General features: G+C 34.5%; 1 protein-coding gene across 1 annotated transcript in view; it reads left to right on the top strand.

Annotated features, from left to right (window-relative positions):
• The window catches only part of CCDC73 (coiled-coil domain containing 73), a 124244-nt gene that overhangs the window by 86998 nt on the left and 18467 nt on the right, over window positions 1-18779 (top strand). The window contains 2 exon segments of the mRNA XM_003781538.3: window positions 4329-4439; window positions 9903-10034. Coding sequence (XP_003781586.3) covers window positions 4329-4439; window positions 9903-10034 — 243 coding nt within the window.

The raw sequence follows: 18779 nt of genomic DNA, 5'->3' as shown, positions 1-18779 counted from the left end.
AAAAAAAAAAAGTTTGGAAAATCTTTGCTGAAAATTTTTGCAGGATAAAGGTGTGTGTAAAAATGGAACTGAAGGAGCTCACTGATGAATAAAAACAAAGGAGAGTTGAAGTTTGCCAAGACCTTGTAGAGAGGCAAAGACTATTTGAGGCTGTGCTATCACTAATGATGAAACATAGGTGTACCAATGCAGCTGTGAAGCAATGTCAAAGAGCACAGTGGAAGTCAGCCAGTTCTCCACGACAAAAGAAGTTCCATCACTCCAAACCAAGAGTCAGAACAATGTTGCTAACTTTTTTTGATATCAGAGGGATCGTTCATTATGAATTTGTACCAACTGGACAATTAACCAGACTTAATATTTGGAAGTGCTAAAATGGCTATGTGAAAAAGTTAGACAAAAATGACATGGCTCTTGCATCATAGCATTGCACCAGCTCACACAGCACTTCTGTAAGGGAGTTTTTAGCCAGTAAACAAATTATATTGAAACACCTTCCCTACTCATTTGATCTGGTCCCCAATGACTTTTTTATTTACCTAAAGATAAAGGAAATGTTGAAAAGAAGACATTTTGATGACAATAAGGATACTCTCACCATTTTGATGATATCAAGGATAATTTAATGACAGCTCTGATGGCCATTCCAGAAAAAGAGTTCCAAAATTTCTTTGAAGGGTGGCCTAGGCACTGGTGTCAGTGTGTAGCTTCCCAAAGGAGGAATACTTTGAATGTGACTGTAGTAATAGTCATCATTGAGGTATGTAGCACTTTTTCTATGATGAGTTCACAAAGTTAATTGTCAGAACTGATAGGATAATGAAAAAAAAAACTTATAGAAACTAGTTAAAGGAAATACATTTATCCACAAAACAAGAATTAGAAGTCTATAAAGAAACATTCACAAAATAGAAGAGAGCCCTCAAAAAAGACATTAACAGACTTAAAAAGTATAGTGGAAAGTTGGAAGATAATGTAGAGATGGTCTTCTAGAAAGTAGAACCAACAGACAAAAAGATAGGAAACAGGAAAGAAAGAAATTTAGAGTCAGTCTAAGATGTCAGATGAGTATTAGAGAACAGACAAAATGGGGGGGTGAAGAAAGATCAAAGGAACAATACAAAAAAGTTACTAGGCTGAAGGATATGAGTTTGTATTGCCCAATATCAATACATATAATTATAAAATTTTGTATTACTTATAAGGAGAAGATTCTGAAACTGTAGGGGGAAAGAATAGATTATATACAAAAGGATTAAGAATGAGAATGGCAACATAATGCTTCAGACTTCTCAGTGGCAACAATGGAACATAGAAGACAATAGAACCATGCTATTAGAAGATGGGAAAGAATTGATTTCCAAAGCAGAGATGCATTGAATTCTGCCAAACTAATTGCAAAGACATTTTCAGATAGTTAAGATCTCAAATATTTACTATCCATACCTCCTTTATCACGAAGTAATAGAAGGGCCAGGCATGGTGGCTCATGCCAGTAATACCAGTACTTTGGGAGGCCGAGGTGGGTAGATTGCCTGGGCTCATGAGTTGGAGACCAGCCTGAGCTAGAGCGAGACCCCAGCTCCAAAAATAGCTGGGTGTTGTGGCAGGTACCTGTGGGCCTAGCTACTCGGGAAGCTGAGGCAAGAGAATTGCTTGAGCCCAAGAGTTAGAGGTTGCTGAGAGCTATGATGCCATGGCACTCTACCAAAGGCAACAAAGTGAGACTGTGTAAAAAAAAAAAAAAAAGTAATAGAAATTTTGCAGTACCAAGACAAGGGAATAAACCAAGAACGGAAACTATGGCATCTAGGGTACAGGAGACTCACACCAGAAGAGAGAAGGAAATCCTCAGAGATAACCTGATTTGTACAGCAGATTGAGAAAGTAACAGGTCAAAATCATAATGGAAAGGGGTGGCACCTGTGGCTCAAAGGAGTAGGGCACTGGCCCCATATACTGGAGGTGGTGGGTTCAAACCTGGCCCTGGCCAAAAACTGCAAAAAAAAAAAAAAAAGAAATCGTAATGGAAAGATGAAAGCTTCCTAAGAACTGAAACTGAGAGTATAACTGTGGTAAGTACTTTCTTTTAGATGGGGGGAAGGGACAGAAAATGATTGAGATATTTAGCATACTGTTTTGAGATATTTAGCATACTGTTTTAAGAATGTGATGCTCTTGGTCATTTATTACTAGAATAGAATCTATGGTTTATTCTTCTGTATCTTCTCTAAACTATGATTTGTATGTATTCTAAAATACAATACCATGTTTCCCCGAAAATAAGACACTGTCTTATATTCATTTTTTATCAAGAAGATACACTAGGGCTTATTTTCAGGGGATCTTATCTTATCTGATCTTATCTTCCTCTCAGCGCTAAAATGCATCCCATCACTATGTCTTATTATCGGGGTAGGGCTTATATTTAACAAATGCATAGAAATCCTGCTAGGGCTTATTTTTGGGGTATGTCTTATTTTCAGGGAAACACAGTAGGTGTATTGCTTCTGGTGTAAGCATCTATTATAAACCACTATAAATATTTAGGAAATGCTGTATTACTATGGTCATGTGCCACATATCCCTGTTTTGGTCAGTGACAGACCACATGTATGACAGTAGTCCCCCATAAGATTATTAATACAAAGGAGCTGAAAAATTTCTATAGCTTAGTGATGTTGTGGCCATCATAATATTATAGTACAATGCATTACTCACATGTTAGTGACGATTCTGGTATAAACAAACCTACTGCACTGCTAGTCATATAAAAGTATAGAACATACAATTATGTACAGTAATACGTGATAATAAATGACTATATTACTAGTTTTTATATTTACTATACTTTCAACTGTTATTTTGAAATAGACTCCTTCTACTTACTAAAAAACAAAAGTTAACTATAAAATAGCTTCAGGAAGGTCCTTCAGGAGGTATTGCAAAAGAAGGCCTTATTGTCACAGGAGATGACAATTCCATGTAAGTTATTGCCCCTGAAGACCTACCAGTGGGATAAGATGTGGAGGTAGAAGACAGTGACGTAGATGATCTTGACCCTGTATAGGCCTAGGCTGATGTATGTGTTTGTATTTTAGGTTTGGTTTTTTTTTGTATCTTAGTTTCTGACAAAAAAATTTTAAAAGTAGAGAAAAAAAGAATTAAACAGAGCTAGAGGAGAATCTCCATGTTAAATTCATAAAATTCTTATTAGATAAGTTGCCATAATTTTGAGTAATTATAACTTTGCATATTGATATTCTAGATGTAACTGCGAACTCTTTAAATAGCTGAAATACTATGAAGCCTTTTAAATGAGATTGATTTATATATAGTAATATGGAAAGTAATACTTTTTTTAAAAAAGCATATCATAGAACAATATGTATGATATGGTTTCATTTGTATTTAAAAACATGGATATTATATACTTGTATGCTCATAGATAGTTTCTGGAAGGATACACAAGAAACTGCTGAAGCATTTACTTCTGGGAGGAAAACAGTAGAAGATAACTTCACTTTTTCTTTTTATATCCTTTTGTGTGGCTTGTAATTTTTGCCCAGAGTGTACATAGCTTTAACAATAATAAACAAATGAACTTAAAGATTCCAGATATATTAGACATGTAGGTAAGAGTTCTTACTATTTGTCTTTTTGGAGGAGTTTATTTGCATTATCAGCAGACATTGAAGAAACAATACATGTAATTCTAGTAATACAGATTTAATAGCTTTAAAAGCCCAGTCTTAGAAAATGTTTAGTAGTATTTTTATTCTTTATAAGTTTGTTTTTGTGGGAGAGGTAGCATGGTGTTAATTAAATTAATTCAATGAAGTAATTAAGTTAATATGGTAAATATTTAAATTATGCTTAAACAGTATTAATTCGAAATTAAAGTTGTATTTAAGAGTTTTCTAGCCAGTTAATTTCTAAAATAAACAGATAATGGAAAAAGTATTCTGTGGTAGTTAAATTTCTTTAGTGTAGGGTTAGGCTGGATTATGCTACAGTTCATACTTTTCAGTGCTGCACTTTATATTACTTTCTCAGTACATTAAAACTTATGCAGTGAAACTGAATAATGGCAATGTTTTTATACCCTTTTATAGCCATTTCTTTATCATAACCTCCCCCTATTTCCTGTTAGCTAAACTATAAGCACCTTTCCATTAATTTATGAAAATTATTGTTGTGATAGCACATTATCACTGATCTGTATGGCACTTTCAGTATGTTAGAAGCAAAGGTCCAAGCAACATAAAACACATCAAAATTCATTAATGTGGTATTGATTATTTTTTGGATAATTAATTTTATTGCAGACCCTTGAAAGAGATAATGAGCTGCAAAGGGAGAAGGTAAAAGAAAATGAAGAAAAGTTTCTTAATCTTCAAAATGAGCATGAGAAAGCACTAGGAACTTGGAAAAGACATGTAGGTTTATTAAATGGTAAAATGTTAAAATATTTTAAATAGCATTTAAAATAACTATTAAATGCAAAGAAAATATTGCAAAAATAATACAGAAATAAAGATAGATACATTTTCTCTTTACACTCAATATTTCCAAAAAGGTGAATGCTTTTGAAAAGCTAAATTTAATAAAATTCTATATATTGTTTTCATGCATGGAAGAACATACAAATATATGTTTGTGTGTATATACATATATAAAATTTGAATAACCTCCTATATGTGTCTGAGAAAAATTAATTTACTTTTTCATAAGACCATTGCATAATGTATTAGTAAATGATTAAAATAAATAATTACATATGTGCTGTTATTAACTGATCTATTTTGCTTTCCTCAGCAGTTTTGTTGGGATATGACAGGGTCATGTTTAGAACATGTATGCAGTAGTTGAGTTCTATAGTATTAACATTTTATCATAAGAGTTGATACATTATAAATGTAGCTATTTCCTTAAACCATCTTTGTTTATTTTATACTAAATTTTAATTTCAGCAAAGTAGATAAAATAATAGTGTAAAATTATGTAAATTCAAGTTGTGAAATTTTAAACATTGGTGGACCTCCAAGATTGATTATTGTGTTTTAACATCAATTTTCATTGTATTTTAAATTCTTTTTTAAAAATTAACACATTAGAAAGTCACTATTTATGAATTTAAGAAGCTGTATTTTAGAAAGGTATGATTATATTTTTAGACTGTTATATGAATTATATTTTGCTAGTATTTATTATACTTACATAATGTATATCTAATATTAGATAACACTTTCTTTTGATGATTTTATTTGATTTAAATTATTACATAAGTAACTCTTGATTTGTTTGAAGCTAACATGTTTTCTTAATTTATAGTTTGGAGAGATCAAGTCTTCACTGATTTTGATAAGCTTTACTCAAATCTAAGAAAAATATTTTGTACTTAATTGTATCAGGAATACTAGAAACTTAATCTTTACACTAGTAGAGTTTATTATTCAGCAACAAGCATTCTGAATAAAGTAATTAATTCTGAATGAATGAAGTAATCTTCATTCAAGCTTCAGTTAATCTACATTACATCCCAGTATTTCGCTTCATCCCCAAGGTTTAAAAGACCATGGAACTGGTGCTTTCAGGATAAAGAAAGCTGTAAGTGAAAAGGAAATATAAACTTAAATATGCCAAACATGTAAAAAAAATTAGTTAAACTAAGAAAATTAAATATTCATTTTCTCTGAGTCTGCAACCCTCAAGGAAAAATAAGCAAGAAAAATAAACAGTTTCATTGATGAGGCCTTGATCTATAAATTTGTATACAACTGGTTGTATCTTAGAAATTTTAGATTCTAAAATCAATTTCATTTCCATTATGAATTAGTATTAAACAGAGTATAGGTAAGTAAGAAAAGATGATTTGGTTCTATGAATTTTCTTGAATGTGAGATCAGATGTACTCTTTAATTTTATTTCTTTCTCTATAAGTTTTTCATTATTCCTGAGTAAAGGATAGTAATAGTATAGCTGCTGAGATTGGATCAAGATGTGTTTAAAAAACAGTATAGGTACTGACAAAAATAAGTTGGAACCATATAAACTTCTGTTTTATATTTGGTTATTCAAAAAATAAACAGTGAAAGAAAAAGTATTAGTATTATGCTATACTGGGTGGACATAAAGTTCGTATGTGATTTAAAATAGTTTAACATAGTAAATTGCACATTAACTGTATGTCCACCCTGTATTTAAAATTCATTGAAATATTAAAGTAAGTGTTATGTATATCTGTTTTATTTTGACTAATTATGAAATCAGTGGATGTATATAGACAGACAATTAAAAAGGATGTTCAGAAACTATTTAGGGAAAGGGAGGTCACAAAAGAATTCAGTTCACAATATTTATTGTGCATATACTATGTGTTAGGTACTATTCTAGACAATGAGTTTTCAAAGATGTCTAAAATACAAAGATTACCAAAGAGCTTCACTCTCAAGGGACAGGTAACTGTGAAATTAATCACAATAGTGCAGGGTTCTTTTTAGTATTATTAACAAAGAACTATGAACGCACCAAAATAAATCATATTCTTTAGCTAGTTTGGAGAAAGTTTTAGAGAAAAATGATACTGGAGTTTGGCCTTGCAAGATAAATAGAATTTCACCAAGCAAAATATATCCATTATCTACCCTTCCTATTCCATCCTGTTGTCATTCCATTTAGGCAAGATAGAAGCAATCATGGAAGCATGAAACTGCATTTTCAAGGGTGATGAACCATGTGCTTTTAATAAAAAATAGGATATGTGACGCTGGAAAGTAAGTTGAGATAAGCTTTTGAAGGGTTCCTTGCTAAGGGATTAGAATAGGAAGCATTCCTATTAGGTAATAGGAAGCCATTGAGAGTTATAAAGCAAAAAAATGACTTAAGTAGATCTGTATTTTAAAAAAACTCTTGCAACAGTATGGAGGATGGCTTTATAGAAAGAAATTAGTAAAAAGAATATTTTAATAATCTAATAATAAATCTCTTAGTGAGAACAGTGAAGAGGGATAGATGCAGGAAGCATTTTAGAAGTAGATTTGGCATGGCTAACGACATACTGTATGTTGTGGGGATTGGAAAGGGAAAAGGCATCAAATATGACTCTATATTAATATAACTCATAGAATGATAATGTCATTAACTGACATAATGAATATAAAAGGAAAAGGAGATTTAGTCGCTGAAAATAATGAGTTTAACTTACGAACTGTTGAATTTATGGTGCCTATAGGACAGCTAGCTTGAAATGCATGCTATCCATTTGGAAATGTGGAGGAGATAGATACAGATTTAAGATTTACTAGCATAAAGGTGAAATTTGAAGTTATAGGTGAAATAAGATCATCTATGGAAGGAATGGAAGACTAGAGAAGAGACCTAAAAAAGAAACAAACTTGGGGAATGCCAGCATTTTTGTGAGTGGAATGTGTGTGTGAGAGAGAGGGAGAGAGAGTATGCACTTCAGAACTTGAGAGCAAGTGAGTGAGCAGAAGAGGAGAAGAGACTAATAACAATGAGAAAGGTGAAAGGATAAAGAGAGAGTAGTACCAGTGAAGCCAGGAGATAAAGCTGTTTCAAGAACAGAGTAGTCAACACAGTCAAATGCTACAGAGCTGTTAAATGGTATGAGACTTGGGGGAAAAATCTTCTGCTAATTTGCAGGTAATATTTGAGAAATCAGTAGAACTAGGGCAGGCCAAAGTTAGGCTGTTAAGGAATGATGGGAGGTTAAAATTTGAAAATATCAAGCGTGGACTATTTATTTTAAGAAGTGAGAAACAGACTAACAGGGTCCAGGAGAAAAAAATTAGGAATGTGAGTAGAGCATATTTGTGGGCTGAGGAGAAGATGCTGTTGTAGTGTGAGAGATTGAGAATACGCAGAAGAAAAGAGAAAATTGCTAGAGCCAGGACTAAAGGAGATAAGAGAGGATGCGATAAAGTACACATGGACAGTTTAACCTTGAAAAAATATCTTGAAGAGATATATTAAGAGATAGTTAAAAATAGATGAAGGGAAAGTAATATGAGTTTATGTCTGCTGGCCTCTATACAGGGATACATAGAGGGATATTAATTTCTAAAATATTGGGAATATTGTTCCTAGTAAGGAATATTACATGCATTTGTGATATTTGTGGTAGGAGTTTTAAAATTATTCAGGAGAAACTCTTATAATCTTCCATGACAAAAGAGTATTTTTCTCTTCAGTGGAACTTACCTTGTCTCATAAACATACTTATGCCTTCTATGAAAGAGTGCTATCCCCAAAAAAGATTGTGGAAAAAAATTGTTTTGTTTTGTTTTTTTTGAGACAGAATTTCACTATTGCTCTGGGCAGAGTGCCGTAGCATCACAGTTCACAGCAACCTCCAACTCTTGGGCTTAAGCCGTTCTTTTGCTTCAGCCTCCCAAGTAGCTGGGACTACAGGCACCTGCCACAACGCCCGGCTATTTCTTTGTTGCAGTTGTCATTATTTTAGCAGGCCCAAGCTGGGTTCGAACCCGCCAGCTTCTGTGCGTGTGGCTGGTGCCCTACCCACTGAGCTATGGGCGCCATCCAAGATTGTGAAATTTTATAGACAACAAAAGTCCGATTTATAGATATAAATATTAGGCTGAAATGTCAGTTTTCTGTGGTACCACTTAGTGTTCAGTACTCTTTTTTTTTTTTTTTGAGACAGAGCCTCAAGCTGTCCCCCTGGGTAGAGTGCTATGGCATTATAGCTCACAGCAACCTCCAACTCCTGGGCTCAAGCGAGTCTCCTGCCTCCGCCTCCCAAGTAGCTGGGACTACAGGCGCCCGCCACAACGCCCGGCTATTTTTTTTTTTGGTTGCAGCCGTCATTGTTGTTTGGCAGGTCCGGGCTGGGGATTCGAACCTGCCACCTTAGGTGTACGTGGCTGGCGCCTTAGCCAGTTGAGCTATAGGCGCCGAGCCAGTACTCTTCATCTAATTCATAATCTGTATAAGCAGTAAAGGTATAACTTTTATAGAACTTTTATGATTTTTCTAATCATAATAATAAACTCATAGCTCTCATTTGTAACAAGAGGTAGTTTAATAGTTAAGAACACAGACCCTAGATTTAGCTTTTTTTTTTTTTTGAGACAGAGTCTCACTTTATCGTCCTTGGTAGAGTGCCATGGCATCACTCAGCTCATAGCAACCTCTGACTCCTGGACTTAAGCAATTCTCTTGCCTCAGCCTCCCAAGTAGCTGGGACTACAGGTGCTCACCACAATGCCTGGCTATTTTTTTGTTGTGGTTTGGCCCGGGGCCAGTTTGAACCAATCACCCTCCATATGTGGGGCTGGCGCCTTACTCACTGAGCCACAGGTGCCGCCCTAGATTTAGCTTTGGATTTGAATTTTTTGTTTGTTTGTTTTGAGACAGAGTCTCACTCAATACGCAATGGCATCATAGCTCACAGCAATCTCAAGTCCTTGGGCTCATGTAATCCTCCTCCCAACTAGCTGGGACTATAGGCACTCCTAACAACGCCCGGCTTTTTTTAGAGACAGAGTCTTGAACTCCAGAGCTCAGGCAATCCACCTGCATAAGCCTCCCAGAGTACTAGGATTACAGGTGTGAGCTGCCCATGCCCAGTAGATTTGAATTTTTACTACACTTTATATTTGGGTGATGTTGGGCAAGTTACCTAACTTCTGTGAGCCTCATATTTCTTACCTGTAATTTGGCATAATAATACTTAGTAGGGTTGTTATGAGTATGCAATTAAATCCTCAGCCCAGATCAATAAATGGTAGCTCTTACTATTAGTGATTACTTTGTGATTGGTTTTATTTTCTTACTAATTCCCCAAACTTTTGTTAATGAAGTATTTTCAGATAAAACATATTTCTATACCTGCTTGTTTTGGTTACATTTTGTAATAGGTTGAAGAACTTAATGGAGAAATTAATGAGATGAAAGATGAATTATCATTACTTAAAGAAACTCATATTAAGTTACAAGAACATTATGACAAATTATGCAATCAGAAAAAGTTTGAGGAAGACAAGTTTCAGGTAAAATTCAAGTTTGTTGGTGGGTACAAACTGTTCAAGACTATTACTGATGATTTTCTTGTTTTATACTTTAAGTTTCTAAACTTAAAAACAAATGAGTATATTTCATGTTTAAGGAGCTCAGTGAAAAATAAAGAATTAAGGGGTATAAGCTTATGGTCTGTATTATATTTTTAGTCAATTTTTGTGTATAGTGTAAGATGTAGGGATTGATGAATTATCATTACTTAACGAAACTCATATTAAGTTACAAGAATTACATTACAGCAGATTATGCAATCAGAAAAAGTTTGAGGAAGACAAGTTTGGGGTTGAGGGTCATCTTTGGGATATGGATTTACAGTTGTTCCAGTGCACACATTTGTTGAAAAGACTGTTTTCCCTTCATTTGTACCTTGGTACTTTCTTTGAAAATCAGTTGACCAACTAAATACAAGTGGGTCTATTTGTGGATTTTTTAATTATGTTCTATTGCTTATATGTGTATAGTTAAGCCAATACCACACTGTCTTTCTTAGTGTAGTTTTTTAAAGAAGTCTTAAAATGTACATAAGTTCTTCAATTTTGTTGTTTTCAAAATTATTTTTTGCTATTTTAGGTGTTGAGGGGAAGGGCAGAGTCTCACTTCTATGCCCTTGGGTAGAGTGCCATGATGTCATAGATCACAACAACCTCAAAGGGCTAAGTGACCCTCTTGCCTCAGCCTCCTGAGTAGCCTGCCACAATGCCTGACTGATTTTTCTAATTTTGGTAGAGATGGCATCTTGCTCTTGTTTAGGTTGGTATCAAACTCCTTGTGGTCAGGCATTCTACCCATCTCAGCCTCCCAGAGTGCTAGGATTACAGGCATTAGCCACCAGGCCTAGCCTATTTTAGGTCTTTTTTTTTTTTTTTTGCAGTTTTTAGCCGGGGCTGGGTTTGAACCTGCCACCTCTGGCATATGGGGCCAGCGCTCTACTCCTTTGAGCCACAGGCGCCGCCCTATTTTAGGTCTTTTATATTTTCTTATCAGACTTAGAGTCAGTTTTTCAATTTGTATTTTTAAATGTCTTTGGGAATTTGATTGGATTGCATCTTCTAGTCCAGTGGTTCTCAACCTGTGGGTCATGACCCATAGGAACTGTAGTAAAGGGTCACAGCATTAGGTAGGTTGAGAACCACTGTTCTAGTCTATCAACATGGTATAGTTTTCCATTTATTTGGATGTTTAAAAATATCTCTCAGAAATGTTTTGTTGATTTTATTGTGTAGGTCTTGGAAATTTTTGGTTAAATTTACCCTGAATATTTTAATGTTTTAGAATTCTGTTGTAAAAAAATTTAAATTTTTTACTTTTATAATTATTCATTGCTTATATGGAAGTGTAATTTTTTTTGAGATGGGGTCTTACTATGTTGCTCAGGCTGGACTCAAACTCCTGGACTCATGCAGTCCTGCCTCAGCCTCTTGAGTAGCTAGGATTACAGGCATGTGCCACTGGACCCAGCTTAGAAGTATAATTGATTTGTGTACATTTTTTACCTCATTTTAAAATTAATTTAATGTTCTACATAGTTATTTTTGCTGAACTTTGGGATTGTCTATGTATATGATCATGTTTATCTACACATTTTGAGAACATTTTACTTCATTTTAAAACTCTGCATGCATTTTATTTTTTTTCTCAACTTACTGTACTATCAAGGACCCTCTAATACAATGTTGAATAACAGCTGTGAGAGGGAGCATGCTTGCTTTGTTTCTCATCTCCAATGGAGAGTATTTAATCTTTCATCATTTTATAATATGTTAGCTATAGGTTTTTTGTTTATACTCTTTATCAGCTTGAGAAAGTTTCCTTCTATACATAATTTGCTGAGCTTTTATCATGAGTGAGGTTTTTTTGCTGAGTCCCACCCTATGCCACTGAGCAGAGTGTAGTGGCAGGGTAGCTCACTGCAACCTCAGACTCGGGCTGTGGGCATCCCGCTGCCTCAGCTTCTGGAAGCCGCTGGGATTACAGGCGCTTCCTGCGGCACCCAGGTGGGTTTTTCCATTTTTTTCATGAGTCAGGGTCTCACTCTCGCTCAGGCAAGTCTTGAACTTCTGAGCTCAAGCAGTTATCCCTCCTCAGCCTCCCACAGTGCTGGAATTACAGGCATGAGCCACCACATGATATGTTTTAATTATGAGTGGGCGTTAAATTTTGTCAAATGCTTTTTCTCTATTAAGATGATCAGTTTTTTCCTTTATTCTATGAATACTAATTACATTAATTGATTTCCAAGTGTTCATTCCTGGGATAAATTTCAGCTGATTGTAATGTAGTATTTTCAATATATGGCTGGGTTTGAATTGCTAATGATTTGTTAAGGATTTTGCATTGATGAAGAATTTTGATCTGTAAGTTTCATATGTTTGTATGTTTTTACTTTGTAATTTTTGATCTGGTTTTTGTGTCAAAGGTAATACTGGATTCATAAACTGATTTGGAGTATCTTTCATGTGTTGGATTGGCATTATTTCTTTATTGAATGTTAGGTAGAATTTACTATGAGAGCTATTTGGATTTTTTCTTTGTGAGAATATTCTTAATAACAAATTCAATACTTAAATTGTTTACAGAATGTTCAAATTCTCAATTTCGGCTCGGCGCCTATAGCTCAACCGGCTAAGGCGCCAGCCACGTACACCTAAGGTGGCAGGTTCGAATCCCCAGCCCGGACCTGCCAAACAACAATGACGGCTGCAACCAAAAAATAGCCGGGCGTTGTGGCGGGCGCCTGTGGTCCCAGCTACTTGGGAGGCAGAGGCAGGAGACTCGCTTGAGCCCAGGAGTTGGAGGTTGCTGTGAGCTGTAATGCCATAGCACTCTACCCAGGGGGACAGCTTGAGGCTCTGTCTCAAAAAAAAAAACAAAAAACAAAAAAAAAAACAAATTCTCAATTTCTTCTTGTGTTGATGTACAGAAAAGAGTTAACATAGTAGACTTGTGGATGCTGTCCTTAGAAAGACCTGCTTATGGTCTTTGGCTGATCTCTGGAAACTGGAATTCGGGGAGGGTTCTTGCCATTTTCTAACTCAGTGGTTCTCAACCTGTGGGTCGTGACCCACAGGAACTGTATCAAAGGGCCACGTCATTAGGAAGATTGAGAACCATTGTTCTAACTGATAAGAATTGCTGGATGACTGTCTGAACTATTAGTACATGCAATGTGGTTTATTCTGAACATCTCAATTTTGGCACATGCTAAGCAGAACAGTATGAACAGCCTTTTCCCCCCACACACATACCTGCAAGGAAGCCTGGGGACTAAGTTTTTAATATGCTTCCCTGATAGACAAAGATTCACATATTTTGTCACAATTCAGTGCTGTTGGAATTAAGATGTCCTGTGTGACTCCACTAGGACATGACTTCTGGATGCTTGTACCTGTTTTCCTCCATACTTCAACTCATTTGCTTTTTCTTTTGCCTATTTTGGTTTGCATTCTTTTGCTATAATAAATCTTAGCCATGAGTAAGAGTATATATTGAGTTCTGTGAGTCCTCCTAATGAATCGTTGATCCTGCAGACCCCCAACACAATCATTTGGGTCATTTTTGTATTTCAGGGATCTTGTCCTTTTCACAACCTACCAATTTATTGGCTAAGAGTTGCTTATAATATTCTCTTATTATTATATTCCTCTGTAGGATCTGTATTAATGTCTCTCTGTCATTCTTTTTTTTTTTTTTTTTTTTTTGCAGTTTTTGGTTAGGGCTGGGTTTGAACCCGCCACTTCTGGCATATGGGGCTAGTACTCTAGTCCTTTAGGCCACAGGCGCTGCCCATTTGTCATTCTTGATTTTGCTAATTTGTGTCTTTTTAAATCTCTCATCTATGTTAGTTTAGAGAAGTGGTTCTCAACCCTCCTAAATGCCTCAGCCCTTTAATAGAGTTCCTATGGGTCCCAACACACAGGTTGAGAACCACTGGTTTAGAGGTTTTTCAATTGTGTTCACCTTTTCAAAGAATCAGGTTTTGGTTTCATTGCTTTTTCTCTCATTATTCATTTGCTATTTCATTGACTTCTGCTATAACTTTCTTTCTTCCTTCATTCTGTTTACTTTGGGTTTAATTTGTTTTTCTTCTTTTATCTGCTTAAGATTGAAGCTTAGATAATTATTTGTCTTTCTTCTCTTCTAATATAAGCATTTAAAACTAAATGCTTTCTTCTAAGCACTGCTAGTTACATCCCATAAATTATACATAGTGTTTTAATTTTCATTTGGTTGAAAATATTTTAAGATTTTTTTTTGTGAGATGTTTGTTAACCCACGGATATGGGTATGAATATAACCCATTAGAAGTATGTTGTTTAATTTCCAAATATTTGAGAATTTTCCAAATACTTTTCTGTTAATGATTTCCAATTTAATTTGGTTGTGGTCTAGGGATGTTCTGGCTAACACTTGCATTCTTTTAAATATATCAATGCCTATTTTTTTGCCAAGTGTATTATTGTTGGTGAATATTTCGTGTGTCATTGAAAAGAGTATGTATTCCGCTAGTGGTTGGTGAAATGTGTTATAAATGTCAATTAGATAAAATTGGTTGTTAATGTTCAAGTTCTCTGTCCTTACTGATTTGTGTGTGTCTGTGTACTTATTCTGTCAATGGGTGAGAAAAGTGTGTTTCAACTCTCTTTCAACCTTTAATTATAACTGTGAATTTATCTTTCTCTTTTTAGTTTCATTGGTTTTTGCTTCTTGTGTTTTTAAGGCCTGTTATTAGGTATATGATTTATAATCATTATAATACATTTATGGCTATTATAACTTCCTGATTTTTATCAGTATGAAGTGTCTATCCTAGTAATATTGCTTGTCCTAAGGTCTCTTTTGTGTGATACTAATATAGCTATTTAATTTTTCAAGATTAGTATTTGTGTTATAACTTTTTCTTTTTGTTGCTTTAATGGGAGTATTCATATTTTTATTTTGAATAATAGCATGAGGCAGTCCTTTATTTTCTCTTTGAGAACTATTGTTTGTATTCTTGATTGTAGTAAAATATATAATATATAGTTTACTCTTTTAACCATTTTTATGTGGATAGTTCAGTGGTATTAAGAATATTCACAAGTGGACATGGTTTTATACCAATAAAATTATATTTATAAAAACAAGTCGCAGGCTATATTTGGCCCTTTGGCCATAGTTTGCCAATTTCTGCTCTAGAGTAGTTTATCGTAGTATATTTTCAAGTAGTGAAAATTTCAATTTTATGATAAGGTAAGAAACTTACAAAACTATTTTCTCCTTCTGGTCCTTTGTGTTGTTATCTTATTATACATTTTGCTTCCACATATGTTATAAACCCCACAATATGTTATTTATTTTACTTTTAGCATGATAAATTAAAATGAGACTAAATATCTTTTATATTCATCACCATATTTACTATTTCTAGCACACATCATTCTTTCACATAGATTTAGGTTTCTACCTATTATCAATCATAGTCCTTCGTCCTAAAGAATCTCCTTTAACAATTCTTGTTGTGCATATCTGCTGGTAAGGAATCTTTCAGCTTTTGTTTGTCTGAAAAAGTGCTTATTTCTCCTTAATTTTTTTTTTTTGAGACAGAGTCTCACTTTATTGGCCTTGTTAGAGGGCCATGGCTTCATAGCTCATAGCAACCTCTAACTCTTGGGCTCAAGTGATTCTCTTGCCTCAGCCTCCTGAGTAGCTGGGACTACCTGTGCCTGCCACAATACCTGGCTATTTTTAGAGACAGGGCCTCACTCTGGCTCAGGCTGATCTCGAACCTGTGAGCTCAGGCAATCCACCTGCCTTGGCCTCCTAGAGTGTTGGGATTACAGGCATGAGCCACCGTGCCTGGCCCTTTAATTTTTAAGGATATTTTTATCAGATATAAAATTCTAGATCAACAATTTTTTCCTTTTCTTAATTTTAAGATGCCATTTCCATTGTTCTCTTGCTTGCATTGCTTCTGGCAATAAGTCTAGGAAAATTCTTATATTTATAATCCCTCTTTATAAGTGTCTTTTAATCTCTGACTGCTTTTAAGATTTTTTTCTTTCGTGACTGTTTTCAAGCAGTTTAATTATGTACCTTGGTATCATTTCTTTGTGTATATCTCGCTTCAGGATTCACTGAATTTCTTGGATCTATGGATTTATAGTTTTCATCAAATTTGAAGAATTGGGGGGTATTATTTCTTCAATTATTTTTTTCCTTTCGTCCTCTTCTCCTTTTGTGAGACTTCATTTATACATGTTAGACTGCTTGATACTGTCCCACAGGTTACTAAGGCTGTGCTACATATATATTTTTTTTCAGTCTTTTTTCTCTCTCTGCTTCAGTAGGATTGTTTCTACTGTTATGTCCTGAATTTCATTTATCTATCTTTCTAAAATATCTAATGTGCTATTAAGCCTATCCAGTCAGTTTTTATTTCAGATATTATGTATTTCATCTCTAGAATTTCCATTTGTTTCTTTTTTTGGTATTTTTAACTTTTGTTTTCATTATATTCATATCATTCATTGTCTTTTAAATCTTATACATTTATGGTAGCTATTTTTTAAATTACAGATTAATGTGAGGGTACAAATAATTAGGTTATAATGTTTTCATTTGTTAGGAGGAGTCCATGTTGTAGTTGTGTCCTGCATCCAGAAGGTGTACCTTATGCCTTTATATTGTGTTCATTAAGTGAACATCTCCTTCCCTCCTCCCTTCTCCCATCTCTTTCCCTCTCCCCCCATCTTGAATTGAATTGAGTTTTTCTCTTATGTGAGCATGTATTCGATTGTCCACTGGTTTTATATTAGTATTATATATATTATAGTAGCTGTTTTAAAGTTCCTTTGCTAATTCCATCATATTTGTCATTTCTGTATTTGTTTTTATTGCTTTATAAAAGGTAACATAACAGATTGCATTTTCCTACTTCTGTTCCTTGTCTAGTAATTTTTTATTAGATTATAACATTTTGAAAGCTACTTTGGTGATTGTTAGATTTTGTTGCTTCCTTTTAAGAATATTGAAATTTCATAGGCAGTTAAGTTACTTGCTGGATAAGCTTCATCATTTTGAAGCTTATTTTTAAATTTAAGGGAGAATCTAGAATAGCTCTTACTCTAGGGCTAATTTAAACCTGCTGCCAAGGCATGAACCTTCTGGGATCTCTACAAAATGTTCCACTAGGTTCTTATACTCTGGATGGTTAGAACCCAGACCTTTGGGAGCTCTGGGAGTTGTTCAGCTTACAGATCTCCTCTAAGTCATTATGGGCTTTTAGTCCTCACATGTCTAATTTAATATTCAGTAACAATTTAATATTCAATTCCACATTCCTGAAACTCTTTGTCTGCATAACTTCCTCATCTATAGTAGTCTGTCTTACAAATTATAGCCACCTCAGCCTCTCCAAACTCTGATCTCTGTCTCCCCAGTTTAGTAAGGGAGACCATCTTACTTTGCAAGGTTACCTTTGTCTTGTGCTGTGGTATATAGAGTGTCTTATCATTCATCCCATTTTTTCCTCTTTCAGAGAGCACATTTTTTTCACTATATTTAGTCCATTGTCTCAAAGATGTTGCTTCATAGATTTCATAGTTTTCTAGTAAATTTTTTTAATGTAGTATTTCAGAAAACTACAGAGGTATACATTTTGGTTACATCGTTTGTTTCAAAAAATATATTTTATGTGAAGTTATAAGTGTGAATTTCACCAAGAATGTGTGCATTATACCATTAGGTGTGAATTAATCCAGCCTCTCCCACCTACTTGATTCCCCATTGAATTTTCATTTGTGCATGTAAGTGTTGATCAGCTAGTTCCCATTTAGTATTGAGTATATGTCTGCTTTTCCATTCTTGTGATACTTTACTTAGAAGAATGGTGTCCAGGTCCATCCATGTTGTTACAAAAGATACTAAATCACCATTTTCTTTGTGGCTGAGTAGTACTCCATGATGCACAAATACCCACATTTTATTAATCCACACATGTATTGATGGACATTTGAGTTGTTTCACATCCTTGAAATTGTGAATTGTGCTGCTGTGAACATTTGAGTAAAAATGTCTTTATGATAAAATGTCCTTTTTTCCTTTGGGTAAATACCCTACCAGTAGAATTGCTAAATTGAACGGTCGGTCTACTTTGAATACTTTGGGGATCCACACCAGCACTTGTTGTTTTGGGACTTTATGATAAGAGCCATTCACACTGGAGTTAGATGGTATCTCATTGTGGTTTTGATTGCATTTCCTTAACGATTAGAGATGTTGAGCGTTTTTTCATGTGTTTGTTGGTTATTAGAATCTTTCTTTGAAAAATTCCTGTTCATGTCTTTTGGCCACTTTTTAATGGGGTTGTTTGAGTTTTCCTTGATGATTTGCTTGAGTTCTCTATAGATTTTGCTTATCAGTCCTTTATCAGATATATAGCATGCAAATATTTTCTCCCATTCTGTGGGCTATCCATTTATTATATTGACTGCGGATTTGGCTGTGCAGAAACTTTTTCATTTGATCAGGTCTCACTTGTTTATTTTTGTTGTTGCTGTGATTGCTTTTGAAGTCTTCATATATTCTATCTCAAGGCCAATATCAACTAGAGTTTTTGCAAGATTTTCTTCTAGAATTCTTACAGTTTCATGTCTTAGGGTTTAAGTTATTTTATCTGTCATAAATTAATTTTTAGAAGTGATGAGAGGTGCAGATTCTGTTTCAGTTTTTTTTTTTTT

This window comes from Otolemur garnettii, unplaced genomic scaffold, assembly GCF_000181295.1.
Source record: "Otolemur garnettii isolate 467f Iridium unplaced genomic scaffold, OtoGar3 scaffold00001, whole genome shotgun sequence".
NCBI lineage: Eukaryota > Metazoa > Chordata > Mammalia > Primates > Galagidae > Otolemur > Otolemur garnettii.
Note: the sequence above shows the minus strand (reverse complement) of the source record. Positions and strands in the feature narration are given on the sequence as shown.